Source organism: Talpa occidentalis, unplaced genomic scaffold, assembly GCF_014898055.3.
Source record: "Talpa occidentalis isolate TD23 unplaced genomic scaffold, MPIMG_talOcc4v2.1 talOcc4.14, whole genome shotgun sequence".
Lineage (NCBI taxonomy): Eukaryota > Metazoa > Chordata > Mammalia > Eulipotyphla > Talpidae > Talpa > Talpa occidentalis.
Genome location: NW_023601433.1, coordinates 52,150,752 through 52,176,582, shown reverse-complemented (window position 1 = coordinate 52,176,582; position 25,831 = coordinate 52,150,752). Strand labels below are relative to the sequence as shown.

Here is a 25,831-nt window from a genome sequence, read left to right as displayed (position 1 = left end):
GGCCTCCCCAGTGGCTCAGTGGGTTGAGCTCAGTGCTGCGGGGCTGTCTGCAGCTTCTGCAGCGCAGGTTCAATCCCCAGCCAGCCAGGGGGATTCCCACATGGCACAGCAGACCTCTCCTGTCTCGCCCATTGTTCCTCTCAGCAGTGCTTTCAGTCCATCTGCCTATTCTGCTCCCCACCCTGTCTCTGGTGAATCCTCTCACCCTCCAGTGCCTCTGGCCTATACCCCAGCTCTTGTATAAATAAATAAATCTTTAAAAAAAAAGTCAGAAGGGGAAAGACAAATACCCAGTGGTCTCGCTTATATGTGGAATATAGAGAAACATAATAAAGGGTCCATCAAAACTAAACCAGTGATAAACTCTTAATACCTGACTATAAAACTGAGGCAACCAGAGGGGGAGGGTGGTGGAGTGGGAGTAGGGGAGGCAAGGATCCCAGTGAAACATGGTGAGGATCTTTGGGGCACTGATGAAAGGTGGGTGTGAGAGTATATATTTTTACCACAATAAATATAATAAGCTGGAGGGGGGAATAGGTCAAAGAAGATGGAGTGGTCTCTGACTGGGATTAGAGGTATATTCTGAGAGACCAAAGCAAGCTCCATGGTCTAGATAATTGCATAGGGGTTAGGCTGGAGGCAGAGATTAGCTTCTTTGTGCCCATGCTTCTTCTAAGTGCACCAAAATGCAAGCACAATCATAAAGAAAATAGCATCCCAGCCCTGAGGTAGTGGAAAACAAGTTAGGCACAAACCTTAATAATTTTTCAAAGATTGTGAAAGTCTTTTACATACAGGACAGTAATTGCATAAAAGAAGACAATTTATCACCAAAGTTAATGACAGAAAAGCTATGGATTTTTATCAGGCTGAAGGCCATGCTTGCAGGCTGTGCTTGCTCACGACGGTAACAGGCTCCCTTCTCTGCTGTCCTTGCCTGGGTGTCCTACAGGTCAGGTTCCGTGATAGCTCTCTCCTGAAAGCCCTGTCCACACCCAGGGCAGTCATTTCAACCCTGGGACTCCACCCTGGCTGAAGTCATCCATCAAGGTCATTGAGGCACAATTAGAATGCAGAGACCACCACATCCACACCCTTGGCTAACTGAACTCATCCACGTGTTTTCTTTTCTACTCAGTGAAATGATGACATTATTGGAGTTTAATAGTTAAGGGTTTACCCAAATTAGGTATCCATAAAGTTCTTAAATTGGCCACTGAGTGCCTAATAGAAATAAATTGGACCTGGAGATACTGACTATATTTCAATCTTGCAGGAACTACTTTGCACAAAGCACCCAGGGCTAGGTCACTAAGAAGTCTCCTCATTCTCTATAATACCTTTAATTTCTGCTACAAGGGCCTGATGCTCTGGGGCTTACATAAAATTTTATGTGTGTGCTATTAGACATCTCCCTTGGGAATTCTCTTTGATTGATTCTCTGCTTTTTGCTCTAAGAATCCTTCATAAAGCTGTTTGATCTGTTAATGTAGAGAATCAAGGCAGGAGTTAAATGAGAAGAGACAGAAGTCACAGGAGAAATTTGGAATTGGGAGGAGAAAAAAAGTGATCAGATCAATTGATATGTGACTTTTCAATTTTTTTTTTCTTTAAGGATAAACTGAAAGTGTTTTAACACAGAGGAGGAAAGTAACTGAATACGATAGATTGATAAAGGGTGGCTATCAAGTGCAAAGAAGTACAGGATCCCCACAGGAAAAATAGGAAATGAAGCGATACTGGCCAAAAGGGGGCTGTGAGTGGGGACAAAACATCCCATAAGCATGTGCAAGTGCCCAGCCATGATAACAGTATAGGAGCAGCTTGTCCCCAGAAATAAAGAAAAGAGGGTCCTCAGAAGAGATAGCCATTATTTTTCCCAGACTGACAAAGAGGTCAAAGACAAAGCCAGCTGTCAAAAGTCAAAACCACTATCCTTGAACTTGGTGCAAGGGACACACATAAATTGAAAGTCTTCTTCTCACCAAAACCAGCCTTCCCAGAGTGTTGTGGGCCAGGGCAGGCTGTGTGACTGCACTGTGGTGGGGGCACAAGGCGTATTATCATTATGGACATGTCTTAGGAAGGCCTGGGGTACCAGGAGATCCAGAGCTGGGTCTGGAGTGGTTGGTGAGCTGAGCAGGAGCTTCTGAGTGGTTAGAAATTGGAAGCCTATGGAGCTCCTAGAATATTTCCATTACTTATTGCCATTCTGCCTCTTAATAAAAGCCTGAAGATATTCCTTTTATGTGCAGCTTACCCACCCCTCCCTTGGTCCCCACTACGTGAACTAAAGCAAGCTGCCTGCCTTTCTGGGATGCAATTTATTTGTATAGTGGGGATACCACCATTCATTTCCTGTTTGGTGTTTTATTGGATTTCTTTCCGTTGTACTTTTGTTTTTAAGTGAAGCATGTAGTTTCCCTATGAGGCTAATAATTGCTCATGCTGGGTCCAGTGGCACATAAAATTCACCTGGAAAAGAAGTCTAACTAGCTAGAATAAACAGAGCTGGCATTGTGTCTCTGATGTTTCATGTTCTTTGACAAATTACATTCCTATTGTGTTCATCTTACTTTTCAGAGCTCAAAGGATAGACTCTAGATTTCTTAAAATAGGAGAACAAAGTGAAAAGCCAACTGGTAAACTGAACAGCTTGATTCTTACTTTCTACAATTAAGCTGTCTTCCTCACTAAGAAAATAATTTTTGCAATCAACTGGAAGTAAAGTGGGGCTTCTAGTAGTCCTAATGGCATAATCATTAGTGTATCTTTCTGATATGAAATCTGAGTTGAAGGTATAAATCTCCCAGTTTTCAGGCATCTTTGAGGTTGGGTCAATTTGATGCACATCTCAGGAAAGTGTTTCCAGGGTCTGCTGGCCACACCCTCCTTGTGAATACTGCAGGGTGGAAGTTAGAAGATTTTCTTCCTATCACTCTATCCAACAGGGGCCCTGGAGAGCTAAGACCCCTGGACCTGATGGCCTTTGTGCATCTGGGGGCAGGAGTGGCGGGAGTACATGGTCTCCTGGGATCCTTCACTAAGAGACTCTGGACACTCAGAACTTCCCTTTTCTGGGGCACGGCCCAAACCAGTCTGCAAATGTCATATTCCCTTGAGCTTTCTCTGCTGCCTCCCCAAGTCCATTTCACCCCAGTTACATGCTTATCACCCCCATCTCATTCAGGGAACAGAGTCTTAAATTATATAAATTTATCTACTCAGAATAAGAATAAGACTCAAATATGTAGGTGGAATGTGCCCTCCAAGAGAGCGCAAGCAGCATCTGCAGTGTGGATTCTTCTGGCCAAATTGGTCCAGGAAATCTGGTTGCTACAGGGATGGGTGCTGAGACCTTAGCCCTCATTCTCAGCCCTGACTGCATCTTAGAATTACTTGGGAAAGATGATTTTAAAAATTTCGGACTCCAAATCTTCAGATCAATTAAAATGAAATTCAGGGACCTATATTCAAACTAGTACAGCATATCCAGAGCCACATTTTGTGACCCTGGTGGCCCTCATGCTCCCTGATGGAGAGCTCTGAATTAACACCTAGTTCACTTTAAGGTTTTCCTTGTTAAGAAACAGCTTACTCTTTTTTTGACCAGCTCCAGCTCATTCTGCAAGACACACCTGCTGGAAAGGCCCAGTATCCCAGCTGGCATCCATCCTTGGCCAGCCACATTACCCCTGTGTTTCCCATGATTTGTGGGGCCACAAGATCCAAGAATCCATGCTGTGAGAAGGAAAGGCCTTCAGTCATGGTTCCAGCCCTTGAGCCAGGAACGCATGTGTCTTCCCAGAACATTAGGCCCTCTGTGTCCAAAAATGAGTATTAACTTACATCTTTCTTTCCCCACTTGCTTGACTATGTGATCAATGGGACTTTGAATAGGGTACTGTCCTGGGCAGGCTCCTTTAAGTTCCCTGCAATAAAAACCCTATTCCATTGCTGAAACACTTAATGTATTGCCTCCTGTGTGTAGAAATAGTGAGAATATGAATGGCTACCTGGACAGCTCAGTGTGCCAAGGGCCAGGCGACATACATTTCCCTCATTACATGGACTTTATTCTCGGGACAGAGTCCCTCCTGAGCTGAAGATAGCCCCAATGATCCCAGGCATTGTGTCCAGGTGGGAAAACATCCAGAGGAGACATAGACCCCTGCTGTGTATTGCTCTGTCCGGTGGGACCCCTTTCATGGCAGCTCCAAGCAGAAAACCCTGATACTCATTTCATCCTCAAAACATTTTCTGGAAAGATGGTATGAAAAAGAAAACTAAAACCCAAAGAAGTTATGAGATTTTTTTTCCAGGATAGTCCCAAATATTTGTAAAGGCAGAACAACTGTCCCACTCCCTAACATCGAAGGTAAAGATTTCCCCTTCCTGGTATACAAAATTCAGAACAGGGTTCTACACAGTGTCTACTGACCTTTTCCTCCAGATACCTAATTCACTCCCGCCATGAAGATGCTGAAAGTAAATCTGGCATATAAAATTATAATGAAACTCTTACCCACAGCTTTAATTAGCTAAGAACATCCATTCATGTTCTATAATTAAGTGATGAAACAATCAATTTTCAAAATATTTCCCTAATGAAGTCATGAGTTTCAAGAAACCAAGTGCTATAAGCAAATTAAAAAGAAGAATGAAATAGAAAATTTGACGATTGCATAGGTTTAGCCCTAAGATAATTAACCCTCCCTGGTTGCACAAGTCAAGCACTTAGAAAGGAGTATTAGGGAATTAAAAAAAGAAAGAAAGAAAGAAAAGTATGATGAAAATCCATAAGAAAGGAAACACTCATTAGATCAAAATTATTAATTTTGTTTTATTACCCAATTAGGAACTCTAGCTCAGCAAGTTCAAGGGACTGCCCCTAAAAGCACAGCTGTCACCTGGCAGAGCAAACATGAACCCTTGTCCTCTGACTGAACCCCCAGGACTGTCCCCTGCATCACAGCTGCTGGACACACACTCATCCAGTCCACCTTGTTTGGACCTCGGCACTTCCTCCCACTGCCTAATATCTCAGCTTCAGTTTTCTCATTTGTAAAGTAGTGGTAATAATAATAATAATAATAATATCTACCTCATAAGACTGCTGTATAGATTAAATTAATACATGTAAAGTCCTTAGAACAGTAACTTATGCATTGTAACTGCCCAACAAAGATTGGCTGATATATTTACAATTTGTACACTATTTGAGCAGTTTGCAATGTCCTTTGCTAATGTCACAACAATGATCTGAGGCAATAATGAAAATTAAAATAAAGTGATAATAGTATTATTTCCATTCCAGAAATGATGAAACAAAGGTTGAAAGAGATTAAATAACTTGTCCAATTTTGTCTGGAAAGTAGAAGAGTAGGCACATACTTTATTATTTTTGATTTCATATCCTGTTCCATGACACCAGAGGCATTAATCTAATAAATTCACATTTGTCCTTCATCCCTGCCTTTCTGTTCCCTTCCAGCGGGACTAAACCTCAACATTGATCTGCATAGATCAGTCTTGACAAGCAGAGAGGAGAGAGTCCATCGAAGGACTGGATTTTACTGTAGGGAGCAGGGGCTGTACGTGATGAGAGACACTTCACACAGTCTGACTTTGAACTGTAATATCCCCCAAAAAGGTGAATGGTGTTTTTACCTGTTTAATTTTTCCCTTCATATATAACGGATGACAGTAGAGTTTCATCAGTTCCATTTCTGAACTGTCCTATCCAGTCACCCTTATTTCTCATTCTTAAATTTCTTATTCCCTCTTTGCTCTTTTTCTTCTCATTCCTATACATTCCATTCTTCTGACATGGAGCTGAAAAACTTAAATTGAAGGCCATTGATAAATGCAAGCATCGGTTTAGTTTATTAGGTTGGTATTTACAATGGACCAACAATGCTATGGCACTTAACAAATGGAATATATTGTTTACATATATGCATTGATTAGTTTGTATAATAAGTAAGGAAACCAAAGACAGATAAGTTTTAAGAGGAAGAAATAATAAAGAAAGCTCTCTAGCACAAATGCGTTGCGGGTTCTAGATTTCCAACGTGTCTCACACCAGAGATGAAGGAAGGGCTCTTGACAGGAAAAATGAGTCCCAAGAAGAGCATGTGTCAACTTTGGCTTGGGGTGTTTCCCCCTTGGGTTTAGCCCTACTTCGAAGAAATTATTTTGTTTGCACATGGTCTTACCTTGAAAAGGTTAGTTTCTTTTTCTCTCCCATATACTTCTCCTAAGCACTCCCTGTCATAAGTATGATTTCATTCTGCCTCCCATGCTGACAATGTTCCATCTCTCTTTGCTACATTTGTCTCTCTCCAAGTCAGACACTGCTGTCTAGTAGCTCAATTTAAGCATGATCAGCTTACTTCCCAGCCTGGCTAATTGCATTTGCCCATTTTCCTTGCTTTTGTTTCTCTTCTTGTCCATTCAGCTCCTCTGGCTACTGCCCCCACCTTCTCTTAGTCATGTTCTATTTCATACTAGGTCAGAATTTTCTTTGTTGCGCTTCCAATTTGTGTAAGGAAAATAAAAGAGGCACGCATTAAAGTGAATTTTTCTACTTTCTGCTTTTATCATTTACAATATAATGTTTGACTGAGTTCCTATTGATCTTTTCATTTAATTTCATAAGTGGTGAGTGCCTTACTCTCTGGAGGATAGCTACTGATCCTTCATTTTATGAAAATGTTTATTGTCAGTAGGCTAGCAAAGGGGTAGTGAGCCTAGAATAATACTGTCATTATTTGAAAGGACAGAGTAGCTATTAGATGAAAATGTTTGGTTTTCTGTTTTCTGGTCTTGTTTTTCAGATCAGCCTCAAGCATTGCTTGGCTTTGTCTATGAGGCCTGTAGACAGAGGCTTAGCATCTAAAACAGAAAACAGAACACACACGAACAAAGTGAAGAGGTGAAATTGAGTAAAATATGATCTCAGCACATGAAACCCACAGGGAAATGTTTAGTTGTGACAGCACAGATAAGATGTAACTGCAATGGAATTTGACATGAGAGTGTTAGGAAACTTTGTCACCCAAGAGAGATGTCCTCACTCTTTTCTGATCACCCAGGAAGGCTTCATGGAAGAAAGAAGAGTATCTGTTGGGTCAGGGTGGTAAGGAAAAAAAGAATCCCAGAAAATTTGAATAACTCAGCTATTATACAATTTATTATTTAAATGTCACTATCTTAATCTATCCCTTCAGGGTGTTTAACTTCATAGGTATGAAAGTTATAGAAAGATCCCATTTCAAGAATTTTTTAGTATGCATTGTTTAAAAATTAAGTGTGCCATTTATTTGAATTTTGTTTTGTTTTCACAATAATTGAGGCCAGTATGTGTAATATCCACACTATTTACTGATGAATTAACTTGCAATATAAAATTGAGTGAATATTGTTATTTGCATAATATTAAGAGATGTCACAATAACAAAATTAACTCAAGTTACTTAATTTCTCTGAACTTAACTCCTTCATCTGTGTAAAACAGAGAGAACAAAAATGTTATTATCAATCAATTTTTAAAATTAAAGGAGTCCATCTGTATAAAACTTAGCAATAGTAGCATTAACACTCCAACAAATGTTGAGATCTCTTTTGAGTTTTACAACATTAACAGATTGTCACAGAAAAGAACTAAAACTTAACGCTCTATGGAACTGAAAAGTTATTGACTTGACTTCCTAAATGATTTTGTATATATGAAGAGTAATACCAACCTAATAAGAGTAATACCAACCTATCTCATTAAATGTGTTCATTGAGATAATATGTGTGAAGGGTTTACAAAAATAATGTTAGCTATTTTTATCATTCTCTTTAAATCTGTTCTCAAAAAAATAAAAACTTTTTTAAACAATAAATTTTCTGCAACAACTTTCCTTAAAGAAGCAACCTCCTTATTCTGAAAGATTAATCTGAAAAATTATCTTTCCTTCAAATTTTTCAGAGGTAGATGGTATTTCGCTTGTATCTTTTAGATCAGCATCAGCCTGGGCACAAGATGCCATTCAAAGAAGACTTTTGGCTTATACTGTTTATATATCACTGGCTATGTGTCTGTCTGAAAATGTTCTTGTTGGAATGTGACTTCTAGTAGATAGTATATGTGCTATAAATATAAATATGAACTAGAAACATGTATATATACTATATATGAACTGTATATATCAGCTAAAATATGTATACATCTATAAATTACAGCCAATTACATATATATATACATATATATGTGTATATCTTCATAAATTCCTATGTTTCCTTATTTACATCTGTGATAAAAACAATTTCTGAAATTTATTTTAACAAACCTCATACGTTTTTTTCCTAGGGAACTGAAAAAGAGCTTTGCCAAGATTGCTTCTCTCTCAACTGAAAATGCTTCTAGACTCTTTAAGAGTCCCTTAACACAGCTAATGGCATGCAATAGACATGCTCATTCAGGTGAACAGAATATATTATTTCTCACAATTGTATTTATCCAAATATGTAACTACTATATATTTCTAATTTTTTTAGCCAAATAGCCTGAACACAGATATGGTAAGATTAATAGAAAATGACAAAGAGTAAGAAATAGAAGGATTCTTGCATAATATCTTTAGAAGAATATTCTCCTTGAAAGAAGACAGTCAATAATAAATCAAGATGCTTTCAGAGTTACATGAAGCAGCTGAATTTTCATCACAGAAAATAATATCTTTTTATTTAAATGAAATCACTCATTTACAGCAAAATTGTAAAACTTGCAATGGCAGTTAAGGTAGCTTCTCCCCAAGGGAAATTTAGATGCATCTGTGTGCATTAGCATCTTTTAATGTTCTATTCCCTAAAAGCTTTGGAAATAGCAACTTTTAGAAATCAGAAATTAAGTGTTTACAATGTAAATGCTGTGTTTTATTATCATAAGTGTGTTTACAATACTACCATGTATTACATGAAGAATCACCCAATCTCAATCCTAACATTGTCACATAGTACATTTTTTAATACCAAAGTAGCTTTGGAATGAAAAGCCAAGCATAATTGCATCATAAAGAGCCAACACTACCAGCTTTTGAGCACAAGAAATAAATGTGATCTCTAAAAATCAGTAAAAACTTTCTTTAAAACAAGTGATTTTGCTACATACAAAAGGAATGAAAAAATAAAAGATTTTAGGAAACTATAGGTTTCCTCATAATGATTCACCAAACTGTAAAATTCTAGAAAATGAAGAGATAGTAAATGTAAGTGGCTTCCGAGGAGTTACCACACATGGAACATTATTCATTCTGTACCATGTACACACACGTGCACACACACTATGAGAAGCTTGAGTGTTATTCCTATTATTAAACGAAATTCTATCACAAAACTGATGATGGATATTTGAACTTAAATATCCTCTTAACTTCTCCCATTTGTAGATCATTTCATTCAACTCAACGATCATTCGTTTGCTTGGTAAAGCAAACGCTGTTAAGGAAGAGGGTGAAATTGTCACTAAAAACTTGCCCTAACTAAAATGGCTTTGTTATAAAGACTTATGTGATGACTTTCTTTGTCAAACATTATTACACCTTGTACTAAATCCCCTATTACAGATAATGCATAGGTTAGAATCTTTTCTCAAACCATCCTCAAGGAACATCTCCCCATCTCACATTTGTGACTGGGCATGTGGCCTGGGGGGTAGGGGGTGAGGCAGATGGAGGTTTGGGTGGTGGGGAGGGCCAGGGGTAGCAAGTCCCTGTGCAGCAGACAAGGCTGCAGACCAGCTCTGCAAACTCCACAAGTCTGTTCACATCACCTCCTCAGTTCATCTTAAAATCTCTCATTATCAGTTTACGCTCAGTCTAATAGCTTACTCCAAAACTCACACTCCTTCCCTAACACCTTCTTAACAACATTTTTGGTTTTCTTTCTGATTACAGAAATCTTATCACTAGTTAAATATTTAAATAGCCATAATTTTCTTTATCTGTCCAATTTGCACCAACTTGTCTAGTGATTAAATAATTGTATATTCAATTAAGTTGATAGTTAACATCATAATAGTCATATTGCAATGTGAGAAAGACAAGGAAACTCATCTTAGTGGGGAATTTTATGCAATTTTTAAATGTTTTAGACTTGTATTTGTGAAATTATTAAAGTTCCTTGAGGAATCATTTAAATTTTGCAGTCTACACACTTCCTGCACCTACCTGTCTTTTTAAATTATCTTCTTGTTGCATTTCAAACTTTCTGTATTCTTTTCCTTCTAGAAATTTCCCCCATCATTGTGGTGAGGCAGATACACTAGTCCCAGCTCCAGGAAAGCACTGAGATCTAAATGTGCACTAGGACCCTGCCTTCCACATGGCTACCTGAGCTTGGTCAGAAGATTTAGCTCTCTGCCTCATTTTCCACATCTATAAAATAAGAACTATCATTTTCGTCACAGGGTAGTCACAAGAATTGATGGGTCCTAGATGCTGTAGGTTACCATGCATTTTCATTCATTTCCCTGATAGCAATACTTGTTGCTCTGCCCTCAAATCACTTTAAAATCAATCACAAACCAGATGGTCTCCAATTAGGCTCATTAAGCAGCAAGAACAGGACATTTTAAAGTCCTGCAATACCCTTTATACAAAACATACTCAGGGACACATGAGATATGTCAATATTAATTTAACTCAAACTACAACAATTCAGAGAAAGTTTTAATCACATTTCTCTTATTTGTCTTCTTTCCTGAGACTCACCTTTCTCGTGTACAGCTTCTCTTATTGTTCAGGCTTCATTTTATTTCCTCTTTCATTACAATAATGAGCTTCTCAAAGCTTACATCAGTGCTGAAATGTCAATGTGAATTCTTTATGGACTGGGTGCAAAATAAAGTATACATTTTAAACTTGGGCTGAGTTAGAAAGCACAGGTCTTTTTCTTTGTTTACCTGTTTCTTTGTTTTTCTTATTAAGTATGTATATTGGTCAGGTCGACCGAGGACTGCCTATAACATTATTTACTCAACCATTGACTCATTTGTTCAAGAAATTTTTATGGAGCCCCTATTTCTGTGCTAGATGCTGCTTTACAACAGAATGTGAAGTGAGAATAGAAACCTTCTGTGCCCTTGGAGGTCTGCATGGTCACCCCCACACCAGACCAGTCCTCCCCAAGATGACTGATTCAGGAAAGACAATAATTAATAACAAAATAATTAATAACAAGGGAAGACACAGGAGAAGATGGAACTCCTGTGACCTTTTCATTCTTTCTTTGAGTAAATATTTAGTAAACTGATGCCACCACCAAACAGCGAGGCCCTGCTTGCACACACAGGAGAGAAGGAGTCATTTCAACCATCATTAGAGAGATTTAGAACCCCATTCTTTGGGACTTCTCATTTGGAAAAATAAGCAAGATCAAAATTCACAAATAAAAATAGCTTTTAGCAAAAGTATAAATGTAGAGATCACAACGATTTGTCAAGCCGTCATGAAAAAGGAAGACAATCTCAGTGACTATAGCTGCTAATTCTTCTAGTTAACTAACATTTTGCCATGACAAGAGACTGCTAAGCTATGCAAGACCAACTATCTAGAGCAATTTCATAATTTAATAAACTAACTTGATAGTTAGATTTCATCATTCAAAGCTATCATCCATTCCTTCATTCATCAAATAGTGTACATTGCCCACGAGGTGCCAGGCATTACGTTGGGGACATTCAAAGAGCAAAGTAACATAGTCATGATATTTATAGAATACTAGAAAGAAACTTCTGTAAAATAATCATATTAATATAGTATTAGAAACTGTGATCAATGCTATAAAAGAAAGAGCTGGAGTGATGAGGTTATAAAATAGAGCTAACTATAGACTCTAAGGTACTGTGGGGGTTGGGGCTGAATATTTCTTTTGGTGGGATTTTTAATTATAAATTCATTCTTTTAATGGCTGTAGGACTTTAATAGTTACAGAACTATAGATTTAGCGCTTTCATCTTAGTTGAATTTTTGTAGTTCATTGTTATCTAAAAATCATTTCCTTTGGGTTGTTGAATATATGAACATAAAGTTGTTCATAGCATTCTGTTATTGTGCTTTTAATGACAGCAGGTTCTGTAATAATATCCCTGGTTTCATTCTTGAGTGGTAATTTGGGTTTTCTCTCTTTTATTTTTCTCAATCTTACAAGATGTTTATCAATTTTACAGATGTTTTAAGTACTTTTTTTAATTGATTGTCTTAGTTTTACCCTTATTAATTTCATAGAGATCTTTATTATTTTATTCCTTCTTCATGCTTATTTTGTATTATTATTTTTTTACTTTCTTAATATAGGAAACTATCAATTTGAGACCATTTTCATTTCTAATATAAGCAGTATAAGCTAAACAATTTTACATGGACTTTGCTGCATCTTTCATATTTTACAACGTTGTATTTTCATTTTTATTTAGTTCAATGTATTTTTATTTCCTTTGAGACTTCCTCTTTGATGTATGGGTTATTTAGAAGTGTGCTGTTTAATTTCCAAGTGTTTGGAGACTTTCTAGCTCTCTTTCAGTTATTTCCAGTTCAATTCCATTATGGTCAGAGAACACATTCTGTATAATTTCAATGTTTTTAATTATTTTGAGATGTGTTTTATGACTCAGAACATGGTCTACTTTGGTGATTATTTCATAGACACTTGAAAAATGTGTACTCTGTGTTGTTAGGTGAAATGCCTGTAAATGTCCATTAGATCCTGCTTGTTGATGGTGTGATTCAGTTCTATATCCTTGCTGACTTCCAGTCTCATGATTCTATCAATTACTGAGAGCAGGTTGTTAAAGTCCCCAATTATATATTTGTCTATTTCAAACTTTAAGTTCATCAGTTTTGCTTCATATATTTCGATGCTTACTGGTTAGTGCATGCACATTTAGGATTGTTGTAAATTGATCCTATTATGTAATTTTTCTCCAGTAATTTTCTTTGCTGTGGAGTCTACCTTATCTGATCTTAATGGAGCCATTCCATATTCTTCTTAATAGTCACGTAGTATATCTTTTCCTGTGCTTTTATTTTCAACCTCTTTCTGTTATTGAACTGAAGTGAGTTTCACACAGCTAGCATATTATTGGATCGTGATTTTATTTCTTTTTGTTTTTTATATCCTCTCTGTCTTCTAAATGATATTTTAGACCATGTACACTTAAATCAATTATTAATATGCTGGGTCTTAAATCTGACATTTTATTATAATTCCATCATCATTGACCTGGGTTGTACATCTTTAGAGAAAGACATCGCAAGATAAATAAATAGCTATTGTTTCATGAGATAAAATGAGGTCATAACAAGTGTTCATCCACAACAACAGCAAAAGCAAGCTCTTCTGCCTACACACAAAGACACAGTTGATGCTGTGGGCTCAAGTGCTGGCTTCCCCGGCCAATGTGGCGTGTCTGACTGCCTGCTGAAGAACGAGCAGAAATCATGAACTCTGCTCATACTAGAGAATTTTGCTCTTGAATGAAAATTCAAATAATGATGTAAAATATCCTTTGTGTTAGAGTAAGGAAAGCAGGAAGGAAAATGAGCAGGCTTTGGATTCAAGTGACCTAGGTTTCCTCCCAGTATAATCACTTTTTAGCTGGGTGGCACTCAGCAGTGCCTGGAGTCTAAGTTTTTTCATATGAAATGGGAGCAATAATATCTTCCTTCCACCATTGTCAGGAGAATTTATCCAATTGTTGGTTACTCTTATTATCTGTGCAGACACCCCAATATAAACAAGCAACTGGAGAAGTCATGCTGAGGCTGCCAGTGCAGGAGTGAATGGCTGCCAGGTTCTTAGGGCAGCAGGAATTGGGGGCGGGGGTGGTGTGCCATGGAAAGCCTCTTGGGAACAGGCAGATTCCAAAGACTTATTAGAACTAACTAGTTCTGGCTCTTTCTTTGCTGCCTTAGGTTGCTGGTCACCTCTGTGTTTTGCCCAACACAAAAGCTCCTATTGATAACCCTGCCCCTAATCTGGTGGGAGCTGATGGGAAAAAGCAGATAAGAAAAGGGATAAATGGTGTATTTGGCTAGACCAGAGTCAACCAGGTCAGTCTATCTGCATATCCCTCCTTCTTGATTCTTATGGCACCAGCTCCAGAACTCCAAACCTTACCTCCTTATATATCACATCCTTCTGTGTTAAATTTAGTAAACTCTGTCCCTTTACTCAGGAGCAGATTCAAAGCTTTCCCTCTATCTGACATTGGGGAGTGGGATGGGAAAGTAGGAGAAAAAGCTGAGATCTCACAGGGTTTCAGAGCAGGAAAAGACTTTCCTTCCATCTTCACCCCAATCCTAAAAATGAATGTGTCATACTGATTGTAGTAGTTCTCCAAATGGCCTGTAGAAGAGGTCTTTGTTTTCGCAACAACAATGCGAAGTAACAACAAAAAAAGGGAAAGGAAGGAATTTGAAAAGGTTGGTGCTCAGATGCATGGTAGATTTTTCCTTAATCTTCTGTGAAATACCTGATTCATTTAAAGTGATAGAATTGTACGCCTTGAAGCTGATGCAGACCTCATGTAACGGTGCCAGTTTGCTGCAGCTTCGCTGTCGTGCAGTGGTAATCTTTATGCAGTTTTTCTTGGCCTCATACCACTGACCTGAGAGCCTGGGAAAGCGCCATTTTTAAAACCACAGGCTTTTAAAGAGCAGAAGGACCAGATGTAAGGGCTCTAAGGACTTAACTGAGCATTTCTGAGGAATGCTGCCCCAGGAAAGGAGCACACACCCACTGCCCCACCACCCCATAGGTCCCTCCTCTTCCCTCTTTCCCAGACAACTGAGTCACAGTCGGGAGGCTACAGTTTGGGCAGGAGTCAATAGTTGGTTAGCTGCTCCAGCATGCATGATACATGCCCAGGATGCCTTCATGGAGATTAAGATATGTTCAGCTCAATCACATAATTCAGGTTGCAAACTAATCAGGTGATAAGTAGAAGATTAAGAGAAAGGCAAAAGTTGAAGTGTTACCTATCAAGTGCAGGGCAAAGCTAACTTTAGATACTAGACATTAGCAGACTCTGGCAAAGGAAATCGCCTTCTTAGAGATCCCCATTGTTCTCTAAGAGATACAAAGTGGCCATGATGGCTCCACTGAGACCTATTGAATCAGTTAAATGACAGGAATTTGCAAAGGGATCATTGGAATATCAGACATCAACATGTTAGGTATAACATCACATGTTACTCAAAAGCTAGAGACTTAAATAAGCTCAACCAAAATAACCTTTGCTGAGTATCTAGTGTGTTCCAGGACAAAACATAGCCTCTGTGCTTTGAGAAGATTAACATCTATTCAGGGAGACAGAAATTTAAATAGATGAATGCCATTCATCATACTATGTCATGGAAAACAGGTGGTGGATGAGGTGCAGTGGAGCTGGAGGAGGGGATACCATGGCCAGACAACACTATCACGAAGTCAAATGAAGCAACACAATGAAATCTCAATTCTTGTTTCTGCAACCCAAGACAAATGATGGAATAATGCTATTTTCTTTGACCAGAAAATCTTAAAATTCCAAAGAAAAGTCAGAGGGCCCACTCTTTCTGTTCTGACCATCTTATTCTATTTTTTCCAGCCCATAATAAGGGTTAAGTAAGTATGTGCATGTGCACACACACACACACACACACACACACACACACCAGGTCACAGGGAGGGATATGTTCATAGTCCTATTATAATGATAAGCTTTTAAAGCAGTTCAATGCCTTCAGAGAGGTTAGGTTGAAATTTCAGCTTAAAAAATATCACCGTTGATGATACTTAGAACAGCTGGTGGTTTCCACCACTTACTCCCCAGTGGCCACAGTTCCAATTTGTGGCTAGCCCTGTCTTCAAACATCTTGGGGCAACCAAAATACGACAGGATGACAGATCATCCTCTCAATGGATACTGACAAACAAATTAGTGCAAAGATGCTTTTCATAGCAGACCAGATGTGTTGAGTTCTATCATATGGAACAAGCAATGAGAAACTGTCCATGGCCCATCTGTGCCTTTTATTCTCTATTTATCTCTCTTTTTTTTTTCTATCTCCCAATGCACTATTATGAAATACAAAATCTTGAGTATACATGGGCACTAAATGAACACATTGAGAAGTTGCCTCTTTGCCATGTCTGGAACTTTCCTAGGTCATGATCCATGAAAATTAGACCAACTGTCAATAGAGCTCTCCTTTGTAAATAGCCCATTAGAATTAAGCTTTATCAGGAGTCAATATAGACGAGGAAGTGATGCAGGGTCCTCTGCCTCATGTGGGATTTGGAAACACAATTCCAACATAGACTACCATTTGGGATCACAGCATTGTCTTCCTGCCCCAAGAGAGAAAAACAGTGTCCACTAAACTAGGAGGTAGTTAGGTGAATAGCTCTGGACTCCTCTTACTCCCAAAGTCACATGAAAACAAATTTTAATATTCTCCTACATTCCTCAGTTGAGATCAATCAGTGTGGATCTGAGGACTCCCTGGAGACTTAGAAGCCGTTGGGCAAGAGGAAGGACAAAGATCAGTCAAGAACAGTCCCTCCCTCCCCTCTAGAGGTTAGAGTTGCCTTGACTGAGTACAGGGAACACATACGAGAGAGGTCTACCAGCGGAACCATCACCTGAGCCTGGCTGAATGCAAGACTGTGACTGTTTCAGGTGTGAGAATGGAGAGTCTATAGGGCACACAAAATTCCTCAGAGAATTCACAGAAGCTGAACTAGGCTTTAAAGAATGATGGGAATTCAAATTAGTGGAGAAAAGGAGGGCCACAGAAGAGGAGGTGGATAAGCAGCAGCATGAAGCAGGGAACAGACCTGTGCTCTGGGGACTCTAGTTCTGGTGGAGGGTAGTGGTGGCAATGGAAGAGGGCATGGTTGGAGAGCTGATAGAGGAAGATGCTACAGTTGTAACGCCATGGGGAGACCAGGATTATGAGAAAAAGGAGGGAGAACTCATGATGGCATCCTCTTCACTGCTGTAGTTTCCAGAACAAACTCTGACATTGGAACCCTTCTCTGAGTCTTTATGAAATGGGGGAAACTTATTTATTCTGCTTCTCTCACAGGATTATTTAGCTATAGGACTTATTAGCTATAAACACCAGAAAGGTCAGTGTTATTGTTTCCATGTTCTTTTTTCTTTCTTTTTTTTAAATTATTTTTAACTTCTTCATTTTTAACTGAGGTAATATCAGGGTACTTCCATCAGGTATTACCACCATAGTGCACCCACCACCCGCTCACCCATAGTCCACCATCATAGGCCATTGTGCTTCCTTCTATTTGTTTTTCTGTCCCCTTCTCCACACCCTCTTCTTCGTTGTCTCAGTCTGTAGTCACCTACCATGGGTTAGTTTTTCAGCTTGTCTTATCTATTAATTTAGTTACTTTATAGTCCACATGTTAGTGACACCATCCGGCATATGCAGTAAGTGATCATATTTTGGAAAGACTCAGTTGGCAGCCACCTACAGAATGGATTGAGAGAGAGGAGGTAAAACATAGGCAGATTTCAGTGTCTGGCCACAGAAAGCATCTCCTTTACACCTCCCTGGAACCACCTAAATTTGAGTGCTTTACAAAAGGCCCTGGTTCCTTCCACTCAGAATGATTGTATAACCTGTGTCCAATGGTTCACATTAACTGTAGTGGTCACTATTACTGCAACCTGTCAGAGTTCGTTGGTGACCTTTCACCAAATAACTGATGGATTATATAAACTCTCTGAAGATTTATACATAGCGGTGACTTGAAATTGACGTGGCTCCTGAGTGAATAGTGACTGTTACCAAGCAATGGCGTTCTGACCTGAGGTACATGCACAGATCAGATAGTGACATCAGGTCTTGGAGAAAAGAAATCAGCTCTATTGCAAATTGATTGGCAAGGAGGTAGGAGTTTAACTCAAATCTATCTCTCTGATTAAGAAAAGGAATAAGGTTATATAGGTCTTGGGGACCAGAATTGCGCACAAAGGAGTTATATTTTATTGGCTAAAAAGCAGGCTAAGGGCAAAGGAATTGTGGACTTGGCTGAAGTTCATTGGCTGGTTATTGGACAGTTCATACATGAAGAAGTATAAAGAGGATTTTCTTCAGATAATTAGAATTTCTGTTGGTGGGTCACTGCTTCTGGGTACCTCCACAGCCCCTTTGTGTTTGCAGACCCCTAGCTCCAACTGACCTTGGAGCTCAGCTCAAGGTTAATCAAAAAACTCCCAGGTTCTGCTGCATCTGTAAAAGCGAGTCACAGGGAGAAAGTAAGTTTATTTTCTTTCTTATACTTTAGGATCTGAAACTAATTTTGGCATTGAGTATCAGTTTCAACTACAGCCAGGGGTTGGTATTCCTGGGAGGTATTTACTTCAATGCTTTTAGCACACTGTGGCATAATCACCCTCTCCCCACTGCCCTCTGACCTCCCGCAGCTCTGCTGCACAGGGTGGGTCCTGTTCTGCAGATGCACAGGCTGTTGCTCCAGCCCTGGGACACCAGATGCTTATCTCCATCTCTGTCTTCAACTAACCTGAAAGAGTTGAAAGCACTGGTGTAACCGCTATGGAGAGCGGTGTGGAGATTTCTGGACCTATTAAACATAGAGTTTCCATATGATCCAGCAACTCCACTCCTAGGTATTTACCCAAAGGACACAGAAACATCAATTCCAAAGAACACCTGCACCCCTATGTTTATAGCAGCACTATTTACAATAGCTAAGCTTTGGAAACAACCCAAATGCCCAAAAATAGATGACTGGATCAAGAAGATGTGGTACATATATACCATGGAATATTACTCTGCATTCAAAAAAGATAAACACATGCAATTTGCAGCAACATGGATGGCGCTGGAAGGGATCATGCTCAGCGAAATAAGCCAGAAAGAAAAAGAAAAATACCGGATGGTCTCACTCATACAGGAATCTAGAAAACTTAAATAAGGGACCAGGAAAATGATTAACTATAAGAAAGTGAAAATCAAAATCAACAAAAAACTATGAACCAGAGACACTTTTTGGGGGGTGGGGGGGCGGGAGGGGAGGGATTGGGGTCAGAATGGGGTGGATGCACTTGTATGGGGAATATAAAAATAAAATTTATTATTTAAAAAAAAGAGTTGATAGTAGCCTCTTCCAATACTCACGATGCTCGCTCAGCTCTCGGACTGTCATACTTATAAATAAAGTCACAGTAACTGAGCACCTACAACTGCCAACCTCATAGAAAAGCACAGAGTTGTAAACAATTCTTCTCAGCTTAACTGGGTCCACATGGTTTTCATCATTTTTTTTTTTTTTTTTTTTTTTTGCTACCACAGTATCTGAGTTCCTCTCTTCCAACTGACCTTGGACTGCAAGTTAGTGGAAGTTTAGAACTAAGTCTAAGTCTTTGTTTCCATGGATGGGTCCAGAGCCTTGTTGGGCGTCATAAACCCCTAAGTAGGCATTGAGTGAGAGGTTCCTTAGCTTAGAATAGCTTCCAGAGTCCAAGCTTCAATTCTAAAGCCCCATTAGAGCATGATGCCTTAGATAGCTTTCCCTCCTGTATTCTTTTCAAATAACCTCAGGAAAAGTAGCAAAATCAGTGAATACATCTCTCAAGCTCTCCTGGGCAGATCAACTGTAGCAAAGTAAAGAAAAAGCACAGTTATGCAAAATGTGTTTCGTTCCTCCCTTTTCAGCCTAGGAATTCTCCCTGAGCCTCATTGTTTCCCCAAAGGAGTGTCCATCCTGGATTTAGGATTAGGCAACACCCCTGCTCTCCAGTCACCTTCCCACCAATGGTCCCTTTCCCTGGCTCACGCTAGGTGGCAGTGGGGCAGGTCTGACAGCAGAAAGGGCAAATAAGACAGTCAATGCTGAGTAATGCCACAGGCTTCTTTACCTCTTGTGTTCTGGGCTCTCCTGCTGTTCTGTCTGAGCATCTTCACTCTGAATATGTTTCATGTCCACATCTGTGAATTCACAAGGGGGAAGCTTGCCCATTTTTATTCATGTCTGTATCCCCGGGAACTAGAATAGTGGCTGACCCATAGTGGGCGTCATAAAACTTATTCAGTTGTGAATAAAATTCTCTAGTAAAAGAGATCTTAGAGAAGAATAAGTTAAAAAAAGTTTAATTCCTCCATGACTCCCAAACTCCCACAGCTTTTAGAAATTGACCACTGTCACCCTGAAAAATTCAGACTCCTGTGATCACAGGGTAGCGACCCCCAAACTATTGATAGAAACTGGGTCACTGGGATCTTACTTTAGCTATGCTGAATGTGTCTAGAATTTAGATCTCCAAATCCCAGTGGCCACCTAGACCCTGGAAACCAACATCTCTTGCAAATCTGAGCAGAAGACAAATACTATGGAATACATGTACAGGCAGATGTGCCCTGCTTTTTACTACAAAATTATTTTAGTCATTCCAGGCTGCTATAACAGCTGGGGCTAGGGGCTTATGAACAACAGACATTTATCTCTTGTAGTTTGGAGGCTGGAAATCCGGATTAAGGTGCAGGTGTATTTGGGGTCCAGGGAGATCCCTCTTCCTGGTTCATCAATGCTACCTTCTCACTGTGTCCTTACTTGGCAGAAGGAGTGAGGGAGAATTCTGGGGGTCTTCTTTATCAGGGCATGAACCCCAACTTAGGGGTGCTACCCTCATGTTCTAAACATCTCTCAAAGCCCCATCCCCTAACATCAACTTGGGGGTGAGGATTCAACATAGGAATTTGTGGGACACAAACATTCAACCTTTAATGAAGCTCTGGTTACCACCTCAAGGTGGAGGTTTCCTTTTATCTAGATTGAATCAAGGCTGTGCCCACTGCAAACTCTGGGCAAACATACCTCACTGAGGTCAGCTAGAGGCCAGCCTTCAGTAACTGGTTTAAGATTATATTCTAATTTGCTTGGGCCCTCAGCGGCTATTGACTAATACAGTCCTCCAGAATGAATTACCTCCTTTTTTTGCTCTTACAAGAATCCCCCTTCAAGCACAGAGTACCTGTTCTCTGCAGCAGGCTCACACCTGGTAACACTGTGCTGTCTATTTTTCAAGCAGGCTATTTCATATCCTCTGCCTTTTATGTTGATACCTCTTTCTGGAAGATGAGGACCTGCCACCATTCATCAGGGATTTTATTCTTCATCATGAAAAACCACAGTCGAGAGGCCAACTTCTATTTGGAAGATAGAGTCAGAAGATCAGGCTTAACTCCAAATCTTATAAACCTCTTATAATAAAATCCCCTCAGATGTAAATGTGCCATCTCAATAATTAGATAAATACACCCGACTGCTGGTTACCAGCCTAGTGACGGATCTAATTATATTATTTTCCAGGACTGTGCTGGTCTGACAATCCCTCATCAAACATCTGTCTCTGCCACTTTTTCTCAGCCTTACGCATAGCTGTCGATGTAAAAATACTTATAAAAGTAGCTGCTCAAACGTAAGCATCTCAAGGCAGGAGCTCATTAAACAAAGAAATGGTATGAGCTGTGCTCTGTACTAGATTAGAACTTTAAATGATGTTTCCTGCTAGCAAGTAAGGTATGCAGCTCTCAAATATTATTATTCACATTTAATCATGCACCCACAGCTCCTGCTAATTGCTAGATGTTTTCTCTTGTGCTTAAATTCCATGCCACAGATTATTAAAAATCGACTTTACAATATTTATTTTACTTATCTTCTCAAGCCAGACTGGGTTTAGCCCATAGATTTTTGTGAATTATTAATTTTTAACGGCAATTGGTGCTACATTTTACACTTGGGTGATATCCAGAGAGACGCTGATTTCTAGTTCAAAACTTACAGAACTGATTCACTTTGATTCATCTTTAATCTAAAGACTCATCCAGCACATACCCAGAGATGGAGCCAATTCCTCCGATGCACGATCATGAGCAGCTAACAAGCACTTAGTTAACATTTAGATTCATGTGATAGGAGAGGAAAACTATACTTTCAGTGGGTTATCTCAGCAATAACCTTGGACAATATAATTTGTTAGGTTGTAGAACGAGAGGCGCTTAGAGCCCTAATGAGGAGTTAATCAAACTCCTGTGCCGACAGCAGCCCTGTGTCACCCTGGATTTGCTGCTACAGGGCCATCACCAACCTCAGGACTCAGTCTGTTGAAGCTGTTTCTTCCAAAAGAGGCTGTTGCTTTTCTTTTTTTTTAATTAATATTTCATTTTACATAATTCTTACATCATTTTTCATTTTTGCACAATGTATGCATTTTCATTTTGGTTATATTCCCCATACAATTGCAGTCCCCCCTTATTTTGACCCTAGTCCTTCCTCTCCCCGACCTCCCCCCTCCCCCACAGTGTGTCTCTGGTTTATACTTGCTTGTTGATTTTGATTTTTACTTTGTATTAATTCGTCTTTTTCCTGGTCCCTTATTTAGGTTTTCTAAATCCCTGCTATGAGTGAGACCATCCAGTATTTTTCTTTTTCTTTCTGACTGCTAGAAGGGATCATGCTCAGCGAAATAAGTCAGAAAGGCTGTTGCTTTTCTTAGAATGCAACCTGCTTGGGTGAGAGCCAAGGCAAATCTCTCTTATACTTATTCCCATTTGATTGTTTTTAAGTGTATTTCAGCAGGGTTCCACTCTCTGTCCACTAAATTCTAAATTAAACTTATATTTTGTTTTCAAATAGATTCCTAGACATCGAGAAGGCCAAATGATATGTCACTTCCACTTTTGTGTTTATAGAAACCCTTGCTTTTGTCTGACTAAAACCAGTTCTGTCTACATGTCCATTTTCTTAACTGGGTATGCCCAAGATCCAGCGTTCAAAGTGAAGTTTGAACTCTGCAGTTACACAGGCAAACATAGGATCCTCATAACTGGGCTGGTGGCATAAAGCACATTCAGCACAAAAGGAGGGTTTTTTAAAAAATTCACAAAAATCGAGGTGTGGATTTTTTCCCAGAGAGTCTACATTATACTAGATAATAAAATAACTGAAAAATAATGGGTTCTTTGACAATGCCACGCGCTGTTGGGTTTTTCAGGGTGTTAGAAACTTTGCAATATTTCATATATTTACAAAAATTTGCAACATGCAATGTGTTCTTTTAAACAATTTTATCAATGTTTCAACATAGCACCAAGTGGAAGCAGCTTGCATTTGTCTTACCCACAGCTGCTCTCATCGGACACAGGGATTACTTCCTGGAGTCCCATCTGAGACATAATACATGAGCCTGAATCTGCATCTAGAGGTTTCCCTAGAGCTTCGCTGATGCCCATGGGGGCAACTTGAACTTCTGAGGAGATGCTGCCCCACCACAGGATGGGGGCCACTTGAGTTTTTTAGACAGTCTAACAAGACATGGCACTGCCCTGACGATGGTCTAAAATGCTGTAAGCACCCACCCATTTACAATCAGCAAAACTTTCCTGAATGGATAGAATAGCTGAGGGACAATTAGGAAACCCAACTCTGAGGTAAGCACCCTGTTCAGAGAACGTCCTTGCTCAAAGCAAAGCTGCTCAGCTAGTAAAGGACCCGCACTGGAAACTCGCCTCTGCATCTGTCCTGCGAATACCACAGGCTCCCTCTTGAAAGGGTATTCAACAACCTTAGCATGATTTCTGAATGTACCCTGCTGTTCCTGCCTAAAATGTCCAAACATTTCAATCTGAAAAGAAACGCACACCCTGTTAGCCTGGCTCCTCAGTGTCTTCCCAAGGAAACGCTGTCCTGCACAATTCCATGCCCACTTTCTGGGACCCAGCACTTCCTGAGCACCTATGGAGCAGACTTTGTTGAGTGGCGAGTTAAAAGTAGGTGAGCAGTCGAAGTCAGGGGGTGACTGAAGGCCAGAGGGTGCACGGAGCTGCTCCGGCCACAGTACACACTCCTGAAGCAGGAAAAACCCCCACGGAGCAGAATCCCTGGGGAGCACAGGAAGAGGCCACAGGGAGGAGGACATGTCACCCAAGGGCCAGGCACCCAAGGGTGCATTTCTGTTTCTGTCTCTTAGTGTGATTTTAGAAAAGCTACTGACACCTCTGTGTCTCCATGTACTCACCTCGAAATAGGAGTGATAACACTATTGTCATGGATAAATAACTTCTGCAAAGCAGTTACCTGCCACCTTGGAAATATCTCAGCAAGTGCAAATACCTTCCTGCTATTCTACACAGTGCAGTCTGTCCACACACTTCCTGTTCTTTCAGTCTATACCAAATGCACTTTTAAAAGTTTTCGTTTGTTCCTGAATACTTCTGCCGAAGTGGACAGCATTGATGGCATAATTTGCAAATTAGCTTTTGTGCAAGACTAATAGGGTTTTGACCAAAAGTATTAAAGAATGTATTTGTCACTGTATTTGTGAGCATGTTCAGTTACAAGCTTCTAGAAGGCAGGTTCAGCCTCTTCCATTCACAGAAGCTTCTGGAATGCCCATGACAACTTGCGAGGTAGCTGCCAATCTTATGGGACAAGGAATTGGCTGAGATTCAAAGAGGAGCCTCAGTTTACCCAGAATCTTGTGGTGGAAGAAGGTAGGGTTCTGAGTTATGCTTCTTGGGCCACACACAAAGGTCTATAAAGACCTCCAGACCTATGAGAGAAACTTTATTAGCCTCATCCATGGCTATTACTCTTGAAATCTTACTGCTCCTGAGTTGAATACCTGAAATACTGCCTAAAGCACTTCAGATAGGGGATTACTGGGGGACTTTATGCATAGATTCAAAAGAAATATTTTCTGCTATTTAGGATTTTTTGAATTTATGGATATAATACCTTTAAAGCAGGATGGAGAGCTCTTTTAAAACAAAAACAAAGTCATGAACTAAAAGAGCTAAAGCTCAAATTTAACTAGGCACATAGACTTTTAGAAACCACTCCTTTTAACAAACCTTCCTGAATTCCCTTTATAGTAAATACTTCAAGGTGACACAGAGATAAGTTGAGAGACAGGAGGTATTTCATGCTTCAGAATGCTTTGTGATTTTCTTTTAAAGAACCAAGAGCTGCACCAAAACAGAACCCCTTCCAAGAAGCCCCTGAGTTCCCCAAGCTAGCAGGTGACCCTGTGAGGGCAAAACCTCCTTTGGGCTCACGCTGAGAGAAGTGCCCTTGACTAGGTACAAAACTCTCAATTGTCTCCTTCACTGAGAAATGTCTGCCCTGCAGTCCTGACAATTTCCCAGAAATCAAGCACCCTTCTCAAAATTCTGGGTAAATTGACCAGAGCGAAAAACAAACTTAAGGTATCAAACCTACTGTTTCTGTTAAGCCTAGGTATCATTTCTCTACATTTTTACATCAATACCAGGTAAAAACTATTGTAAATAAATGTGGGAGTCTTTATGGACAGAAATCTATTGGCAGTGATAGGCAAAATCTGCCAAATTTCAATGAAATGCAGAGAAACAATAGCTTTTGCCGTGGAATTACGTTTATCAAGCACTTGAGTGGCACTTTTGAATGCCAGTCCTTTCTTAACGCTTTCTAAGCTCTTCCACACTAAACAGCTTTGAAGTTAAGCCTATAGCTGAGTCTCCCTGACTCAGGACAAAACTCAGGGTGCCATGATACTTGGGCAGGTGCAAAGTTATTCCCCCTCAGGAGCTGCCTCTTTGTCCAAGAAGCAGCCCAGTGTGGCTGGCGGCATAGACCATCCATCCAGATTGTCCCCACCTCTGTCCCCCTGCCCTGTCCCCCAGTCCAGTAGGGGGCCCATGGGAGCCATAACCTTGGAGAGCTATCCTGGCTTTAGGGACACCTGACAAACAATTACCAGTCGAGGAAA

The 25,831-nt window shown here is 39.9% G+C and overlaps 1 protein-coding gene across 1 annotated transcript in view; it reads left to right on the top strand.

Moving 5' to 3' along the window:
- ADARB2 (adenosine deaminase RNA specific B2 (inactive)) overlaps positions 1–25,831 on the top strand; it is a 216,886-nt gene that overhangs the window by 11,025 nt on the left and 180,030 nt on the right. Inside the window, exons 2-3 of the mRNA XM_054695055.1 lie at positions 5,498–5,656; positions 8,363–8,475. Of these exons, the coding sequence (XP_054551030.1) occupies positions 8,448–8,475 (28 nt within the window). The 5' untranslated portion in view covers positions 5,498–5,656; positions 8,363–8,447. The remainder of the gene's footprint in view (positions 1–5,497; positions 5,657–8,362; positions 8,476–25,831) is intronic.